General features: G+C 41.9%; 1 protein-coding gene across 1 annotated transcript; it reads right to left on the reverse strand.

Moving 5' to 3' along the window:
- Positions 1-1,159: 1,159 nt before the first annotated feature.
- On the reverse strand, positions 1,160-17,209 carry LOC130195178 (homeobox protein aristaless-like 4). Its single transcript, XM_056416539.1, has 4 exons — positions 16,589-17,209; positions 7,620-7,933; positions 2,433-2,561; positions 1,160-1,904 (listed from the first exon to the last, which is right to left on the reverse strand). Exons 1-4 carry the CDS (start codon positions 16,926-16,928, stop codon positions 1,584-1,586), a joined length of 1,104 nt encoding a protein of 367 aa, XP_056272514.1. The 5' UTR covers positions 16,929-17,209; the 3' UTR covers positions 1,160-1,583.
- Between the last annotated feature and the right edge of the window lie 509 nt (positions 17,210-17,718).

The raw sequence follows: 17,718 nt of genomic DNA on the forward strand, positions 1-17,718 counted from the left end.
TTGTGAGAAAAAACATTTCTGGCATTTTATAGACCAAACAATCAATCAACCTATCGAGAAAATGAATCAGAACTGAAAATATTCACCAGTTGAATTCCTACTCATAGGTAGGAGGCTGTGATGGGCATGATCAAACAGCTACGAGGAGCAGAAACAGAATCTTCTGCCAGCATCCTCATCGGGGAAAGAAAACGGATACCTAACCCAGCAGGCGTCAGAGAGAGATCAGCCAGAAGTCTCATGAAGCATGTCTCTAGCCGCAGCCTTCAGCCCGGCTCTGGTGACGAGCTTATTCCAACGGGGTAACACACAGAGACGCTCCTGCAATCACTGGACATATTCACCACATTCCTGTCGTCCAGCTCTAAAGTCATCACATTACCTAAACAATACAGAATGCTCTTGGAGGCCATTGGGGCCACTGATTTGGCCGGCAGTTTCTGGCCTTCGACGGACGCTGTGAGCGAGCTACAAATCCCAGAGTCACCTTTGCTGAGCCCACGTCTCACGGTTAAGTGATTGTTACAGAGTGTGGAACGTTGTGCGCAGTATGGCCTCACCGTGTGCGCTGTGATGCACGACGGTGTTCGCTGGGCAGGACGGCTCACTTTAATGCTAATTAAGTCTGTCTATTCCTGTTGGTGGCTGGCGTGGCTAGTCGGTGTTGAAGGCTGCTGCTGTGCGTTGCCAGGCCTTGTCTGCCACTGGAGACAGAGTTTCCTGTAACCTGAGGCCTAAGCCTAGCGGGAGAACCTGTGGAGGCAGCCCTGGGGGAGGAAATGACACGTTGGTTTGAAATTGCTGCCAATCCAATGCCTGCCCTCCTCCCAGAATAAATTGGCACAGGCCATGTCTGCTCTCACTCAATTAGACTCCGTTAACCTATTTTATTCCACGTCTGTCCTTCTTTGCAGGGACATAAACTATGCACCACAGACTGTTTTCTTTTCTAACCAATTATTGTGCTTTAAAGGACAGTTTGCAAAGGCAACTGACATAAACAAAATGTCACTCACTTGGTTCTCGGATATGTTCTTGAGCTCGAGTACAGTACGAGAGACGAGTCTAAAGTAAGACTAAAAAGAAAAAAAGCTATGGGAAGTTAATAACCTCAATCAAGCTTACCTCTGTAAATTAATATACTGGATGCTATTGTTATGGATTCCTGTTTTCTATTATAATGTTTTGAAAGCCATATTTATTATATTGCATTTCTTGCTGAAACCTATCACTATCATGAATGATATCCAGTTTATTGGGGACAACACACATATTTCAATGAGACCTGAGAGATCATGGATTCAAGAACGAACACAATGTCTCGGTAACATCTTCTTCCGAGTCACACCTCTGTATTTCTCTCTTTCAGCATCTGTTGATTGTCACAGTCACAGTTGTAATCTTGGTTGCGTTGGCCGTTGCAGTGGCCTCTGTTATCTCCACAGTCTCTGCCTGTTCATTTGACCTGTGTTATCATTAGTGCTCTCGGAAAGACTCCCTCCTCCCCCACAGCTGCTCAGCTTGCTGATGGCTGCTCCAGAGAAGAGGGCCATGAGGGGGCACGGCGGTACTGGGCTGAGACCTCATGTCGCCCAAGAGATGGCTGCACTGTGTTCCTTGGCCTTCATACGCAGCGCAGCTATGCTGGAAGACTTGCGGTCTGGATCAAGGTTAAGATCGTAGCCATTGATTCCTCCGCCCATCCCAGGACCCCCAAAGAGGCTGCCCATGTGTGCCTGTCCCATGTGGCTGCTCCCTGGATTGGGCACGCCCAGGAAATCAGAGATACCTCCAGGACCGTGAGGGTGAGGCGGCATACAGGAGGAGACAGAGTCACAGGGCACAACGCAACCCGGCACTGGAGATGCTCCACTGCTGCTCCCGATCCACGAAGGGTTCTGGATCTGCAGGTGGAAAGCAACAATTCTGAGTTAAAGTTGCTAAAATGTATATTTTCAAACAAAACTGAATCCAATGACTATGTGCGAGTGGTCGCTTGTAGTGATGCACCGACAGAAAATCGACTAAACTGTTCTGGTTCACTCTTACTGCTGTCATAACGTTGTTGTTAGCCACAGCAATCAGCTGTTTTTAGAGAAAACCCCACTGTACACTACACGTGCTCGGCCCCAAACGGACACAGTAAGCTGCTCGTCGTGTACACAATTAAATCTTACGATGCTAAAAAGACAGTTATTTCCCTCCAAAAGCTGGGAGAGACCAAAAAAGGAGAAAAGAGATTGAATATTGGACTTGTAATTATATCAACTTGAAAGGTGATATGCCAATGTTATGTACAACTTGTTTTTGCTGCTCTCAGATGCCAAGAGAAATTATTCATAGCGAGCTTCATAACAAAAGCTCATATCTATTTATAACTCAAATATTTCTCTCGGATCATGAATAGCTGGCTACCGCTTGTGTTCATTTACCTGTGCATAGTTCTCAGGCCGAGTTAGTAGAGGCAGCTCGTAAGCAGTAGAGAAATGTGTCCGGACCTGCTGCATCTGGCCGTAACGCTCCCTCTTCCTCCACTTGGCTCTGCGATTCTGGAACCACACCTGCAAAGAAACAAAACCCATCAGGAAAAAGCAGACCAGCCACTACAAACCAAAACTTGAGAAAGCTCTCCATAGATCTCACATCCCGTGCAAACTCAAAGAACTTTTTTGCAAAAAACTAAGCCATCCTTTCCCGAAACTGAACCACATAAAATGAAGATAGTGAAGCAAATAAATTCTGCAGCACATGAAAGTGCAGGCCCAGGTTTTAAGACTTGACGTGTCTTTAAAGTGCCGTGCACACGGAGCTATTGATGTGAACATTTTGAGTCTCCCCTGGTGCTGCACGAATCAGCTCCTCCCTTTGATACACAGGCGTCTGCCTCCCTTCAGGCTGCCAGCGTCGACAGATCCACATCTGGGCCTGTAGCCATTCATAAATCACTCTGGGAGAGGTGTGCTCTCCCCCACATGTCAGCGCCGCAAGATACAGTGGGGAATCCCTCTGTATAGTCCATGAAACCAAAGTTCAACTTTTGACCAAGAATATGCTTTTTTTTTGCCCATTTTGGGGATTATTATGGGTATTTGATGCTGTGTAAGAAGTAGGTTGAACTTTCAGTACTTGCTGACAGACCAAGTGCAGGCTAAGCCTACGTCTTTCAGCTGTGGAAGGCACTAGAGGAAAGCAGGACTGAAAGACATGAGCAAAAAAGTAAAAAGTGTATTCTGAGAGGCATTTCCTGAAATATTATTCTGCAGTTTGGGTATAACTTTTTTAGTCATGCTTGTCTGTATACAGGACATCTAGTTATGTTGGTCTTATTATCTTATTTTCATGTTAAAGTTCTTTGGGGGAGTTTTTAATTGAACCAATCAAGGTTCTGAGTAAAACAAACTGCTTAATTAATGTTGTACAGAATGTAAATCATACTATTTCGCCTGGATAAACTAAATGGACTTGACGAGTGTAGATAAAGATGAACATTATTGGATAAAACGCGCCTTGATATTGCATAACCACCATGTAGACAACGGAGTCCTTTGCACAAGCCATTTCTTTTGTTCCTGCTCTACTTTAAGTTAAATTACTGTATAATTGGTAAAATATTAGCTACAGTATATTTGAACACCTAAGTAGCCTCCAAACTGATGTAAGGCCGAACATGTCTGCCGGTTGAGAGCTAGAATGATTCGGAAATAAATTCTGTTCAGTTGCAACTTTTGCTCTGCTTTTTTCGACAACGTTTTCTCCCATTGATATGCAAGGGAATAGAGGAGCACAGGGGGGTACTGGATGTCTTCTGTTTATTTGTAAGTATTTGTTGGTTGTCTGAATCTTATTCTCCCAAGAGGGAAAGGGAAACTTCTTCAAAGAGAAAAGAGAGTCATTCTGCCTTGACACATGGGTTTGAACTTGGGTTGCGGGTTGATTCCCAGACCAATCAGCTTGTGGGTTTCACAGTCCCTGACATGCAATTTCCTCTCAGTCAACCTCCCCAAATCCTCCTGATCATGTCCCTCTCTCCCAATTGTCTTTTAACTTAAACACAATGGAGTTTAGTGACAAACATGAACAAAGATTGTTTCCCATACTGAGTTAGAAAAATGACAGGGGGGGAGGGGATCTTTCGGGGCGGGAGGGGATCTTTATCAAACGAGACACTTTAAGCACTGCTACATGCACACAAACCTGTCATTTTTCTAACATTATTTTCAAAGAGAAGACCATACATGGCCTCCTGTGATACATATAGCGGGTGACTGTTTTTGCGAGAAGGTGACGTCAAGAAATGTCGTCTGACTCCGACATCCCTCGGGTCAGCTGGTGAGATTAGAGGACAGCTCAAGTGGTAAACTGATATCTGAGATTGTGGCTGAACCCCAATGTCAAGGTGAGGGGTGCTTTCCCTTTGAATTATATCATATGTTTGGAGGGGGGCTCAGAGTCTATGTTATGCCCCCCCCCCCCCCCCCCCGAGGATTTGAGATCTATTATTGTTTTAGGTTTGTCATGTTTTTCCTTTGGTGCTGTGGTTATTTGAGCTCACAACATCACAGGTTTCCAAATATAATCCTTAATTTGGAGGCCCTGATGAGACTGATGAGTGTGAAACTCGCTCATCAGTCCAAACTGTTCTAGTTTTGGTTTCTAGAAAGTTGTGACAGTTTAATTTGTCAGAGGTTATGAGAGCCTCTTATGTAAGTTCATAGAGATAAGCATATGATAATATAAGAATATTGTATAGCCGATGGTGTACATTGTCATTCACAACATAAGAAGGCTTTTAGGATTATGGAAATATTGTGTTATTGATTTTCAATTGCTTACTGAGTTTCTGAAAGATCACCGGGACTGTATTTGAAAACAAATTGGCCGCTCTGACTAGAATGTGAAGGTGATGCATGAGAGGCACAAACTCTTGGGCTAGGGTTAATGTCGGTATTCGAAAGTTCCACTCCTTTTTAAAAACTATAGTGTTATCAGTTACAGAGCTGTCATCTTAATTGTGATAGATCAAGATCACCAAACTCTACCTCCCCGCATCTCCCCGTTAAAGCTCAGCCTCTTCTCTCCCACTCGAGTCCTTCTCTCCCCCCACTGCTGACCCCTCTCTCCTAGTCGTTCTCCTCCCTTCTCCCTTTTAAGTCAGCGAGGGGAAATGGGGATATTGGAAAGTGAGATGGAAGAATGTTCAAACTGGAGCTTGTTTTCATTTCATGTTTAATTTCCTGACGCCTAAGCCCTTGGCTTTCCGCAGTTAACCACTCTGACCTTTTGGAGGCATACCGACTACAGCAGTGGACGTCGCGTACACAAACTCCGAAAACACATGCATTTACCATGCTGTGCAAAATTCTGTCAGTCATAAACAAACCATTTACACACTTACTGGAACCTTTTATAAACAAGCAAGCAATGTATGAGCACATATGTACCCCATTGTCTTGGTTTTTGGGTACTGAGTGTGTCATGTTTCACAGAAGGTTTGCTCCAGCGTTGCCTTTGAACAGCAGAAGGAATGAGACCAAGCCAAATAGTTTGGCAGAGAGATCATTCGGGAACATTATGAAGTCAGATGTGTCCTTTGTGGCTCCGCGGCTCTTAATCCCCAGATTCCAAGTTCGTTAGAAAGGAAAGCTGTGATGCTTTTGCACAAGCAGAATTTCAATTAAAACAGAGATTTAAAAATATATATTTCTAATAACGATCCAACGATGACCCATTTTCTATATGAAGTCCAAAACGATGATATGTATCAAATGCAAACACTTACTACTCCTCTATATTTTATCTTACAGACATCTGCAAGGAAGGTGGCTCGGAGCTCTTGGAGCTCAAAGTGCTTGGTGGTGATACAGTAATTGCTAAAGACGTTGACAGCAAAAGGCAGCTTACAGAGCAATTAAAGAGCTGTATTTATGCTCCAGAGCCAGCAGAGAGAGAGAGGAAGAGGGAGAGAGGGAGGGCAGAGTGCACAACTCCAAAAGCAGGCTTTGAAGTCCAGCCGTCTCACCTCATCTCTGTCATCCAGGACCACTGCGATTGATAGACTGCCTCAGCAGTCACTCACACAGCCTCCCTCCCCATAAAAAGTAGGCGGTGGTGAAGTTCAAGTCTGAGGTTGAGAGCTAATTGTACTAAATAAACTAGTGGCAGCAGAAGTCCCAGATGTGATTAAGGAAAACTGCAGCCCAACTTTATGAAGACGTTCATCGTCAAACTGGGGATGAAACTGTAGGACCTTGACCTTGGCATTTTGGGAGAAAACATCTGTACTCTGGATTTCAACGGCTGTTGTTCCGCAGATGAAAAGGATTCTCCAATCGGTTGCCAAACTTCGAGTGTCCCTTGGTATCCAACAATTGGATATCCCTGGTCTTTGTCTTGATAGACCTTCAGATGAAATTGTGGGGTTTAGTCTTGATTGCATACATATTTAGGATCTGATTTTAGAAGTATGGGTCAAACCCCACAGTGACTCAACAGAGTCTGCTGTGTGGATGTCGGATGAGGAAGGTAATTATATACATCTGGGGAATAGATGGGTCTGTGTGAACGCAACATGAATGTAATTATTTTACTGTACCACCACAAGGACCAGGCCAGGTTCTCTGTCCCTGACTATGTCTCGGACCAAGTGTGGAAATTGAAACTGGCATGTCAAAGTGTTTTTTATATCCTCGCCAAACAGCTTTGATGACTCCTTTTTCTCTCCATGTGTTGTTCCTCCCTGCCTCAAGAGTTGTGCGGTAAAGTAGTTTGAACATAGTAGTGCTGGGGAGAAACCCTTGGCCTGTGACCCCTCTGCAGAGTCTGCAGCATGTAAGAGCGAAGAGCAGAGTATTCCCTTCGTCCCACACATCCCACTCTGATCTAAAACTGGCAGGCAGAAAGAGAGACGACGAACAATAGACCTCGCTGTCTACTGCTCCAAACAATCTTTGTCGACATGCCAGTCTTGACTCTCCCAGCCCTCTCTGTCTTTTCCCTGAGTGAATATTAGCACGCAAACATGCACTACAGTCATTGAACACAACTCATCAGACTGTCCTCCCAAGAAGGAACGACAGCATTTGTTATTTCAGTAAGTTTCCCAAAGTGCTGTATGTTTATGATTTGAAGTGACAAATCCTCTCAGTGGGTGAAGTAATTGTTATTAGAGATGGCCACTAATGGTCCAATACTGACTCAAATACTCAGTGCCAATCTGGTTTTGGACACCATTATTTTAATAAATAACAATTCAGTGTTATGTTGCCTCCTCATAAAAGGACTTGTTTGTTTTGTTTGGTTTGTTAAGCATGATCATGATCAACCACATGTTTGTTCTTGTAACTTGGCAACAAAGCTCCCCTAACCTCAACAAAGTAGTCATTTCAACCACCATGTTCCCCTCAACCTAACCAAGGTGTTATTGTGCATAAATGTAACAAACTTGATCACAGGGTTGTTGTTGTTGTAGTAATGCTTTTGGCAGATCAGAAAACATTTCTCGTTTTGAAGGGCATGGACAAATTTAATATGTTGTAGTTCAGTTTGTAGGATTTGTTGCCTCCAGTCATTGCAGAAACAAATTGTTCTCGTATAACCTGCTGTTAATCCCCCGTCCTCACCTGTACACGAGCCTCCGTCAGGTCTGTCCTCAGTGCCAGCTGCTCGCGGGCATAAACATCTGGGTAGTGTGTCTTCTGGAACACCTTCTCCAGCTCTTCCAGCTGGTAGCTGGTGAACGTGGTGCGATTGCGTCTCTTCTTGCCTTTGTTGCTCTCGGCCTCACTTTTGTCCAGAGGACTGGAGAAGTCCGAGCCAGGCCGCTCACTCAGGCCCTTCTCTCCGGGAGCCTTCAGGTTCAGGTAGCTGCCTTCCATCCCGGGAGAGTCGACACTCTGGGGCAACTCAGACTCTGTCAGGCCACTGTTGTCTTTTCCTGTAAGTGGACAGAGAAAGTGTGAAAGGTTACAATCAATCTTATTAGGTTCTTTTAAAGAGGCGCTTCACTAATTTTACAACTGTAGTTTAGCTTAGTTTAAGTGTGACCAAGGTTTGAAAGAAATTCTCAACTTGGCCTTAATTCTTCTTCAACTGGGTTGGATGAAAGATGCTATCTTTTTGCATAATGGGAAATGTAGGATTCAGGATTTTTTGGAAGATTCAAATCATTTGTACCCATATATATATATGTCTCCAATGTTATGGAAGTACAATATTAAATCACTGGGGAGACCCTTTTATGCTGTGGATGGATGGTCCTGCTCATAACATTTATTTATTTTAGAGCAGAAAAAAAAGAGACCCACATGTTGTCAATAATAGTCCTCTAATTATACAATCTGCTCTATAATTGGAATATTCAGCAGAGCAACAATTATTTTTAAATGTTGCTGAATAAAACCATGGTGCCTCACGATCAAGTCAGGGAGTGTGTCTGCTCATCATCCCATTTCAACATCCACATGAAATGACATTTCTTTAGGCTTACGTCATTGCTGTAATGTTTTATTTTAAAGTTTGAAGGACTTGTCTGTTTGCAACCAGAGAAGAAATGTCTTTCTCTGTTTGAAAGTCGTGTCACAACACATTGGCGTGACCTGTGACACAACCCTTGAAGCCCTCTCCCTTGCATCTCTCAATCACGCCACCTGAAACCCAAGCCACTTAAAACCTGCTCCGCCTCAAGCCGTGTATGGCGGGCCTTGTGTACGACCGCGCTGGCCTTGCCCCGGAGATGTAAACAACATTGTGTTTGTCACCTTCAATTTGGTGAGCGTCCATTTTGTGACAGACCGCGCTCTGTTCCTGTCAGCGCTTGCTGGCTTTTTTGTTTCCTTTTAGAAGATGAAGAAAGCTGTCACTTCTCCTTCAATAAACAAACAGCTGTATGAATAAATAAGCTGAAGGGCTCTGGTTGCGGGCCAGTGAGAGCAGTGTGCTCTGTTTGCCTTTTCTGAGACTGGGCATGGTGAGCGCCCGGACCTAACTGTACTGGTTTGAAACTACACCATAATGGTCTCTTCCATAGGAACAAAGTATTGTGCAACACAGCATTACTTTGGTCCAATATTTAAGTTAAATACATTTTAAGTGATTCACTTTGGCATTTTTTTCATCGTCAATTTGCATTTTTGTTATTGTCAATGTCAGTAATGGCCTCCTGTCATTCTCAGAAACCCAGTCCAATGAGGGAAGGAGAGTTGACACTCTGTGGCACTGGTGACTCTCTGGGCCACGTGTTTTTAGTGGTTAGTTAGATGACTGAATAGTTTTACAGTGATGAAGCTAGGCGGTGGCTGTCTGTAACATGCATGTTTGTTTTTATGGATTAGTACGCCTTTGGCTAGCGCGTCCCACAAAGAGATGTCAATAGTCATCCTTTTCGATACCGCAGCAGCCCTCCCTGGCTCGTTGGCTCAGACTTGCCCCGACAGAGACGCTAATGGAACAACACAGCTCGCCCAGCTGGAGTTCATGACCTCATATCGCTGTGGCCCACCTGTCAGACCCTCTTACAGTCTCCACGCAGGCAGATGTTCTGACATCACCGACCCCTGCACTGGCCTCTAATGCTAAAACAATGTGCAATATTTTCTTACTGCCCCTGGGCAGGAGCACCACTGCAATGCTAAGAAGTAAGGCAGGTCAACTCCAGGGTCCTACTTAGCATTTGCATCTGTGAGAGAAAATGCCCCTGAGCAAGGCATATATCCTGTAAGGTAAAGGATGCAGCTGGGGGATGGGAAGATGGTGGGATAGTGGGTGAAAAAGTTTGCAGTCTTATTCAGATCTATGTATATCGACTATGTTTACTCTGGAATCAGAACATTTAATGAATTAGATTGACATTTTAGGAATTCCACTGATTTGCTTTCTCATTAAAAGTAAGACGAAACTTTATAATGCCACTTTCATGTCTGATACTCTAAATAGGAAGCTAAATGAGCAGCTGCTTGGCTACATTTAGCATAAGGAGCTGACAATTCATAGTTTTATTGTATTTTTGTGAAAATAAACTCTTTTTATACAGATCAAACCAACAAGACATGAATTAAAAAGTGTGTTTTAGGTGTTGGTTGTCGGATTGTGTTACCTTTAGACAAAGACAAGCTAGCTGTTTCCGCCTATTTCCAGCCTTGTTGCTGAACAAAGCCAATGAGAGCATTGCAGAGCGACACTCGTGAGCTAACCAGTGGGACAAGCTAACATGTCAACAAAGCAAGATAAAGCTCAAATTACAACACATAGGCCCACTATTGATAAAGCATGATTTTCTTTCCTCCTTTGCTCAGGTAGATATTACTCAACGGTATCTTTACATTACATATAGGTTGTTTGCCGCTATATTAATGCTCTGAATATCAGCCAAGAGAGTTGGCCATATGCAGATGTATTAGACCACAATGAGCCCTAGAATCTCTTCTAATTAACATCTTTCTCTGTCTTGCACTCCAAACATATTTCTGTTTTCTCTGTCACGCTAACAACACAGAGTTCTTGGCCACAAACATCTTTCAGTATTCCCGCATGCTGAGCTGTGTGTTTCTGCACACTGTTCTGGAGAACACAGCCATCACACACTTTCTTTTGAGAGCCAAGATTCCACCACGTTAGCTCCGGTTTTTTTTGGCATTCAGAGGAATGCGTTTTCGACTGTCCTCATTTCAGTATTGATCAACGTGCATTTAAATGGACACTGAATATCACCAGCTGATCCTGCAATTTGCCATCTACTCTGTGACAGGCTGAAGACCTCTTCAGTTAGCCGAGGTCAGATGTTTACTACGGCCAGCAATTTCATCACTGCTGAAAACAGAGAGAAAACATCAAAGTGTAATTTAACTGGTTGTAAAAGCAACAGGGCACCCTCTCAGTTTTTATGGAATGGGATGGGGAGGGTCAAGTGAAGCCAAATAAAAGAAACACTATAAATTAGTAACCTGGGGAAGGGTTAATGACCAAACACTAAATAGGGAAGGGAATGCTTTTAAACCAAGCACTCAAGATGGTTCTCTCAAAACACTCCAAGCCAACAGCAGTCTGCCACAATGGCTCTCCACTCATCACACCTTATATGGAACAAATGAAGTCAAATATTCCACTGGCTTTGGTGGCTATTAGTTGCACATTCATTGCTGGTTTTGCAGACATGCTTTGGGCTGGATTATATTTCCCGCAGCACAGTCTAAGTCCTGATGTTGACTGTTGTTTCCTCAGTGGAAGGGACGCTCCCAGATGTTCCTGAGGAGAGATATATGCCAGTGGTTCACGCAGGAATGCAGATTCCCTGGGAAACCGAAATATCTTGCTGTTCAGCCTCAGCTCCTGATAAATTGACACAATCATGACCTCACTACTGTCATAATACCTTGGGCCGGGACTGTCACTGTCTCACATCAAAGAGCTCAGCAATTTTATGTTTTTGTTTTTTTATTGCAATAAGTAATGGGGGAGAGTTAACATATGTTCTACTTCAGGGAAACAATCTCGTGGAGCATCTTGATAAAATTGCATTTTGGTAAAGCATTTCAGTTAAAAGGCTAAATGCATGTGACAATGATATATACATGCCTAATGTCATATGTCAATGTCAACAGTCCATAAAGACCCACCTTTAAACTCTGTCAAGATTAAATCAGTTTTCAGGCTAATCTTTTTAATGCTGTGATTGTGTTTTTTATGAGCAATATTACAAGCAAGTTTAGGTTGGATGATATACATGAACTAAAAACAGGATGGGAATTTAAATCTAAGAAGATTATAGATTATCAATAATTAGCCTCTCTCTTTCTTCCAGTAGTCCTACATTTATTCAACAAGCACATTTTATAATGTCTAGATCATATTAGAAACCTTTTTTGGCGGTATTTTCGGCCTCTTTGGAATTAGAGAGAAGCTAAAGAAATTTATTTTTTAAGGCAGAGTCAGTAAATGGTGATTTGGGTTCCTTCCCCTCTCTGGCTTTTCATAAAAGAATATATATCAAACACGCAAAATGAGCAGAGTCTCGCTGCTGAAACCATGCAGAGAAATAAAAAAAGAACTTGTTGATCATGGATCCATAGTGATCATCATACTCTTGTGTTGCAGTCGTTTCCATCATTATTGTATCACAGTTGGCTTTCTTGACTCATTTTTGCATGACCTGTCAAGCTAAAAGTGTGTATCCCTTTCTTGACCATAGCACTGTGTGGCCAAATGTTTGCATTATTCAAGAACTCTTACAGAGGTTAGATTTAGTCCATTGATAAGAATCAAAGAAGTCAAAGTAAAGACATAGCGCCAGCCTCAAACAAAATGTGCACCAGCTGGTTAAGGTTTCCAAAGCATCTCTTTAATCTCGCCTGCATTCGATTCCCAGGTAGGCGGGGTGGAGTTACCTTCCCCTGCCAGAGAGGTGGCTGGAAGTAAATGGAAAATCATGCTGTGTACGTTGCACAACAGCACAAGCATATATTTTTTAACAAGCCAGGATTTTATCGTTTGAGCATACTCATTACATAATCTGATGTATTCAGACACACAGCGTTCACAGGTGTCATTCAGGCGTATTGTGCACATTGACACAATGTGTTAGTCATCAGCACATGCATGTCCTGTGACATCACTTCCCGAGCTTCTAACAGAGTGCTATATTGTGACAAGGGGCTTTTAAAATGCTGCCATGACTTTTTTTGGGGGGTCTTGTTTAGGTTTTCATGTGCAGAGAAAAATGTTTTACATCTCACAGGGTGAATATATCTCGCTGAATGGAGGAGGGGGTTGTTTGAAAGCACATCAAGCGTTATGTTACAAATGCTTTTATCGCTTGGAACTGTTATTTCGTGAAATGACATATAGAGGACAAGGCACAAACTGCCTTTCGTGAGTGTTGCTACAGACACGTTGTACATGAGCAATGCAGATCTCCACCACGGTAACTACAGGACGAACACAATGACTCATTCTTTGTGTTTAGCCTTAGCTCCACTAACATCCTCTCAAATTTCAAAATAAAACTGGGAATATGTTGTATATCATAAGTTCATGTCGCTGCAGTCAATCCGTATCAAGGATAACAACTTAAAATTATTTTACAATTATGAAGCAGAAGACTCCTATGTGGTCTCAAAGCCATAGAGTCCGGTACGTGGATGTAAACAGTCATTCCCACACGTTTAGGCAAAGCCCTCTCATTTCAAGCTATTTAAATCATTACCCAATCATAATTTCCATTTCAGACTCGTTGCTTATTTGCACAGGGTGTTGTTGACATAGGTTTATGTAAACCAGTCCCATTTTGTCATCGCAGGCACTCTCTAAAGCTTTGGAGAGCTGATGTTTGGGGAGTATGAATAATAACTATAGGAGCCAGTAATGCACATCTGCCTTAGATTAATGCGGACCTCTCCTGCAGCGCTGACCTGCATTCCTCAGCACTCGATCAGCTCCAGGGGTTTTATTTCATTCATCGCTGTGTGAGCAGGTAGACGGCTCTATCCCGCTTCTCGCTGTGGGACAGTCTCACCATGCACTCAAGGAAACAAACCCGCCAACCTGAGCCACTACTGTGCAGAAATATGTTCATTCACTCCTCCAGGGACAATTAAATTTCTATTTTTAATGAACATCATTTAAGAATCCGTTGGGACTAAATAGGATTTCCATTCACGCAAAACAACATAAACCTTATTAAAAACTATTCAGTGATTTTAGAAATGAATTGGAGAAATGTTTGATTATATATACCGTTCAAAAGTTTGGGGTCACTTAGAAATTTCTTTATTTTTCAAAGAAAAGCACTGTTTTTTCAATAAAGATAACATTAATCAAAAATACACACTATACATTGTTAATGTGGTAAATGACTATTCAAGGTGGAAACGTCTGGTTTCTAATGAAATATCTCCATAGGTGTATAGAGGCCCATTTCCATCAACTATCACTCCAGTGTTCTAATGGTACATTGTGTTTGCTAATCGCCTTAGAAGACTAATATCTGATTAGAAAACCCTTGTGCAATTATTTTAGCACAGCTGAAAACAGTTATGCTGGTGATATAAGCTATACAACTGGCCTTCCTTTGAGCTTGAAGTTTGAAGAACAAAATTAATACTTCAAATATTAATCATTATTTCTAACCTTGTCAATGTCTTGACTATATGTTCTATTCAATTTTCAATTCATTTGATAAATAAAAGTGAGTTTTCATGGAAGACACAAAATTGTCTGGATGACCCCAAACTTTTGAACGGTAGTGTACATGTGCATTTTAGAATTGCTTTTGAATCTCTTAAATGTTCACATTGTTGCAGTTGAATCATTGCATTGGAATAAATGGATTTTAAGGAAAATATTCTACAAAAAGTTTGGGAGCCGTCTCAATTAAAAGAGGAGAAATGAGGTCAACATCTTACAGCAAATGCCCAAAATGTTTCCTGTGAACATTATAAATCCACATTATTTTCTTATATTAACATATTAGATATATAGATAGCATGTGTTCCAAACTTGTTGGCCATAACATTCCCAGAATGACAACGAGACCAAACATTGGGTTGCTGTATCAACAGTATCCCAGTTGCCACACCGAAAAGTCCCTTTTGGGTTTGATATGACGTTTGTCGTCATGATGGAGATAAAGAATCAGCATTGAGCAATATGTCTCCCATTGAGGACCACACAAAACAGCACGAGCCTGTTGACGCCTGCACTCTGGCAGGAGCCCAAAGCATCCTCCCCGGAGCCACGATGCACTCATCTGGCTGCAACATTCTCAAACATTGCAGAGCCCTCCTCGAAGGAGGCCTGTTGCATTTAATGATGGTGTTTAAATGGTTCTGTCAATGCACTTGCCAAATCAATTCACTTCTGTGTAGGGTTATCCAACCTGCATTGACGCATTGCTCTCAAACTCCAGAATAAAAGTGACAGTTCAGCTTAAAGTGAAGAGTGACTCCAGTTGTTTCTTTCATGTATTTTGGCAAAGAGTTGGATCAGTGTAAAAAAATATATACCTTTTACTGCAAGCCTTACGGAGCAGATATGGGCAGTTAATGTTTATTTGTTACACCTAATGTTTATATGACTTACAAAACTATAGTATTCAGTGTATTTAATAGGGTTTGGCATGTTTTTTTTGTTAATGTTTATTGATTGTGTTTATTGACAATCTTTTTTCCAGCAGGAATTGTTGATTAAAATATTTATCTGTAGGTTATTTTAGCCATGAAAATAACAGATGTTTTCTGAGCATTATGATAAACTTCTGGATCGGAAATATATGGAGACGTAGATACACTGATAACAAAACAAAAATAAGGATATTTCTGACGTTTTTCAAAAATACAATGCATTGTATATAAACACCGTAACATATACTATATTGAGGTAATTTTTAAACATTATGTATTTTTTTATAGGCTGTCGTCTCGTGTCCAACATATAACTTTTTCTGCTCATTAAGGGTTTTGCCTTTTTTTTTAAGCCTCCACGTCTCATAAAAGTACAGTGACATGGATTGTTTACTTTATACGGAAAATGCGTATTTAAACGAATTGTCGGGAGACTGTGTAAAGCACGTTTTCTGTTTAAATGAATATTTGTCGGGACGTCCGATCAGTGTCTAAATCCGTCATTACGGTCAACACATTGTAAGGTATTGGCCTATAACTACTCCATTGAATAAATGTGGACTCCCTTCACTCTGGAATCAGTTATTTATCATCAATAAATCACATCATAAACCATGCACGCTAAATAGTGCAGTTGAAATATTTAGTTTCTTCATTTTTGTATGGGTCTTTGATTATGGGGCGTGCTTGCGTTTGCAAGCGTGCCTCATGCTATACATGCTTGTAATTCACATTTATATATGAAAATAATTCATGAGGTTTCTACTTTTAAGAGCTGACGTGAGTTATAAGATCAGTGAGATGCTGCGGTTTCAGGGTGAACTTATAAACTGTGGATATAAACGTCCAAGTTGAGTGTACACAAATGGGCAAACATCCTTTCACAAAATGTGTTTTCAATAACTCCTTCGCCTTTCTGTGTTGTATCTCATAGAAAACAACTGATCATGCAATGCTACTACTCTCCCTTTAATATATTTCAAAGTAATCGTGTAATGTTTAATTTAGTTTTTATTGTATATACTTGTTTCATGCACTGCATGTGAACGATTTTCCAAGGGTTTAAAGAGTTTTAAGGTATGCAACTAAAGTATTTGTTTCCCTATAGAAACATATTTTTATTGTCATCGCTCAGTTTCAATAGTTTGATAGGAAACGATATTGTTGCAATTGATATACATTTAATTTAGAAATATCCATACTTCTGTACAGTTAAATATCTCTAAATATATATATGTATTCATTTATATTTAGATATTTAACTGTACATAAGTGTATATATATATAATGTCTTTGTGGGTTCACCCTCTCCTCCTCTCTGCTCGTCGCTCACAATTTATACTGACTTTCAGATTCTCTATTAACTCACTAATAATTGCCATTATTGCTTGCAAACGTCCCCGCGTGTCCTGCATTTCCGTTGAACTCAAATACATGCTGGCTCCTACAGTCGCAATGCTCCTCTCATGCGCACTCACCATAGCAGGGGAGCAGCGTCCCGTTGTGCCCGCTGTCCTCGTGCAGCTTGTTGCCCTCGGGCGGAGTCTTGCAGGTCGGCCGCTGCACGAAGAGCTGGTATTTGTTGAAGCTGCTGTCCTCCGCGCCATCCAACGACTGGCACTCCGGCTGGAAAGGACTCCGGGACTTCTCTCCGTAAGCCTGTCCTTTACCCGGAGTGAACGTGGGGCTGTATTTGGTTTCAGTGGTCTGGAAAGTCCTGAACGGGTTCGCCTGATGATCCCTACCTTGCGCAGTAGACGTGCTATAATATGAATCCATCGATGTCATATCGCAGTATGAGACGCACGCTGCGTTCATACCTAAAAAAAATAATATAAAAAAAAAAAAATCCACACTGTTCTTCTTTCCCTCCCCTTCTCTAGACAGCAGATATTCTCCCCCAAATGCTCATGCACTGACAAACTCACACTGACGCGCTCTCGCAAAACGCACTCTCACGCTGCCGCATCTGGGACTGGTTAAAAAATGAATCTGATGTTTTCCAGAGACTGCAGACTGAACAAATGCTAAAAGCCCCCTGAAGGTTTGTCGGGGTAAAGAGAAATGCCTTGCTCAAATTGATGCCGCCTCGGTGTAGCTCTGACACACACACACACACACTCAATCACACAAAGACACACACACTCCGACCTTCAGGCTCCACACACATCTGAAGTACAGGCCCACACCGAGCTCCAGCTCGCGTTATTATGCAGCCGTTGGAAATGGGAGGTCAAGCTCAGAAGTGGGGGGGGGGGAAGCTTTTTGGGGAAACACGCGGGAGACACAACACATGACAATAATGTAATTAGAGGATGAATATAACGTCTTTGATTCCTGCTGTGACGGAGAAACCTAACCGCGTGACTTTAATTTCTTTATATCAATCTGTATGGCATTTAAAGTGGCGTTTCCTTCTCTAGGCCACATTTTGATATTATGAAGTGTGTTTAAGGACAATAAAATGTGTGTTTTCTTTGCCTCTTGCATGCAGAAAGAGGACCTTTTGGAATTAATTGTAATTGGAAGGATAAAGCCTTGAATTTGGACCAAAAACAGTGCTTAATGTTAACCGACGATGGACTGAACATTTTAATAAATATTAACT

This window comes from Pseudoliparis swirei, chromosome 6 (genome assembly GCF_029220125.1).
Source record: "Pseudoliparis swirei isolate HS2019 ecotype Mariana Trench chromosome 6, NWPU_hadal_v1, whole genome shotgun sequence".
NCBI classification, from domain to species: domain Eukaryota; kingdom Metazoa; phylum Chordata; class Actinopteri; order Perciformes; family Liparidae; genus Pseudoliparis; species Pseudoliparis swirei.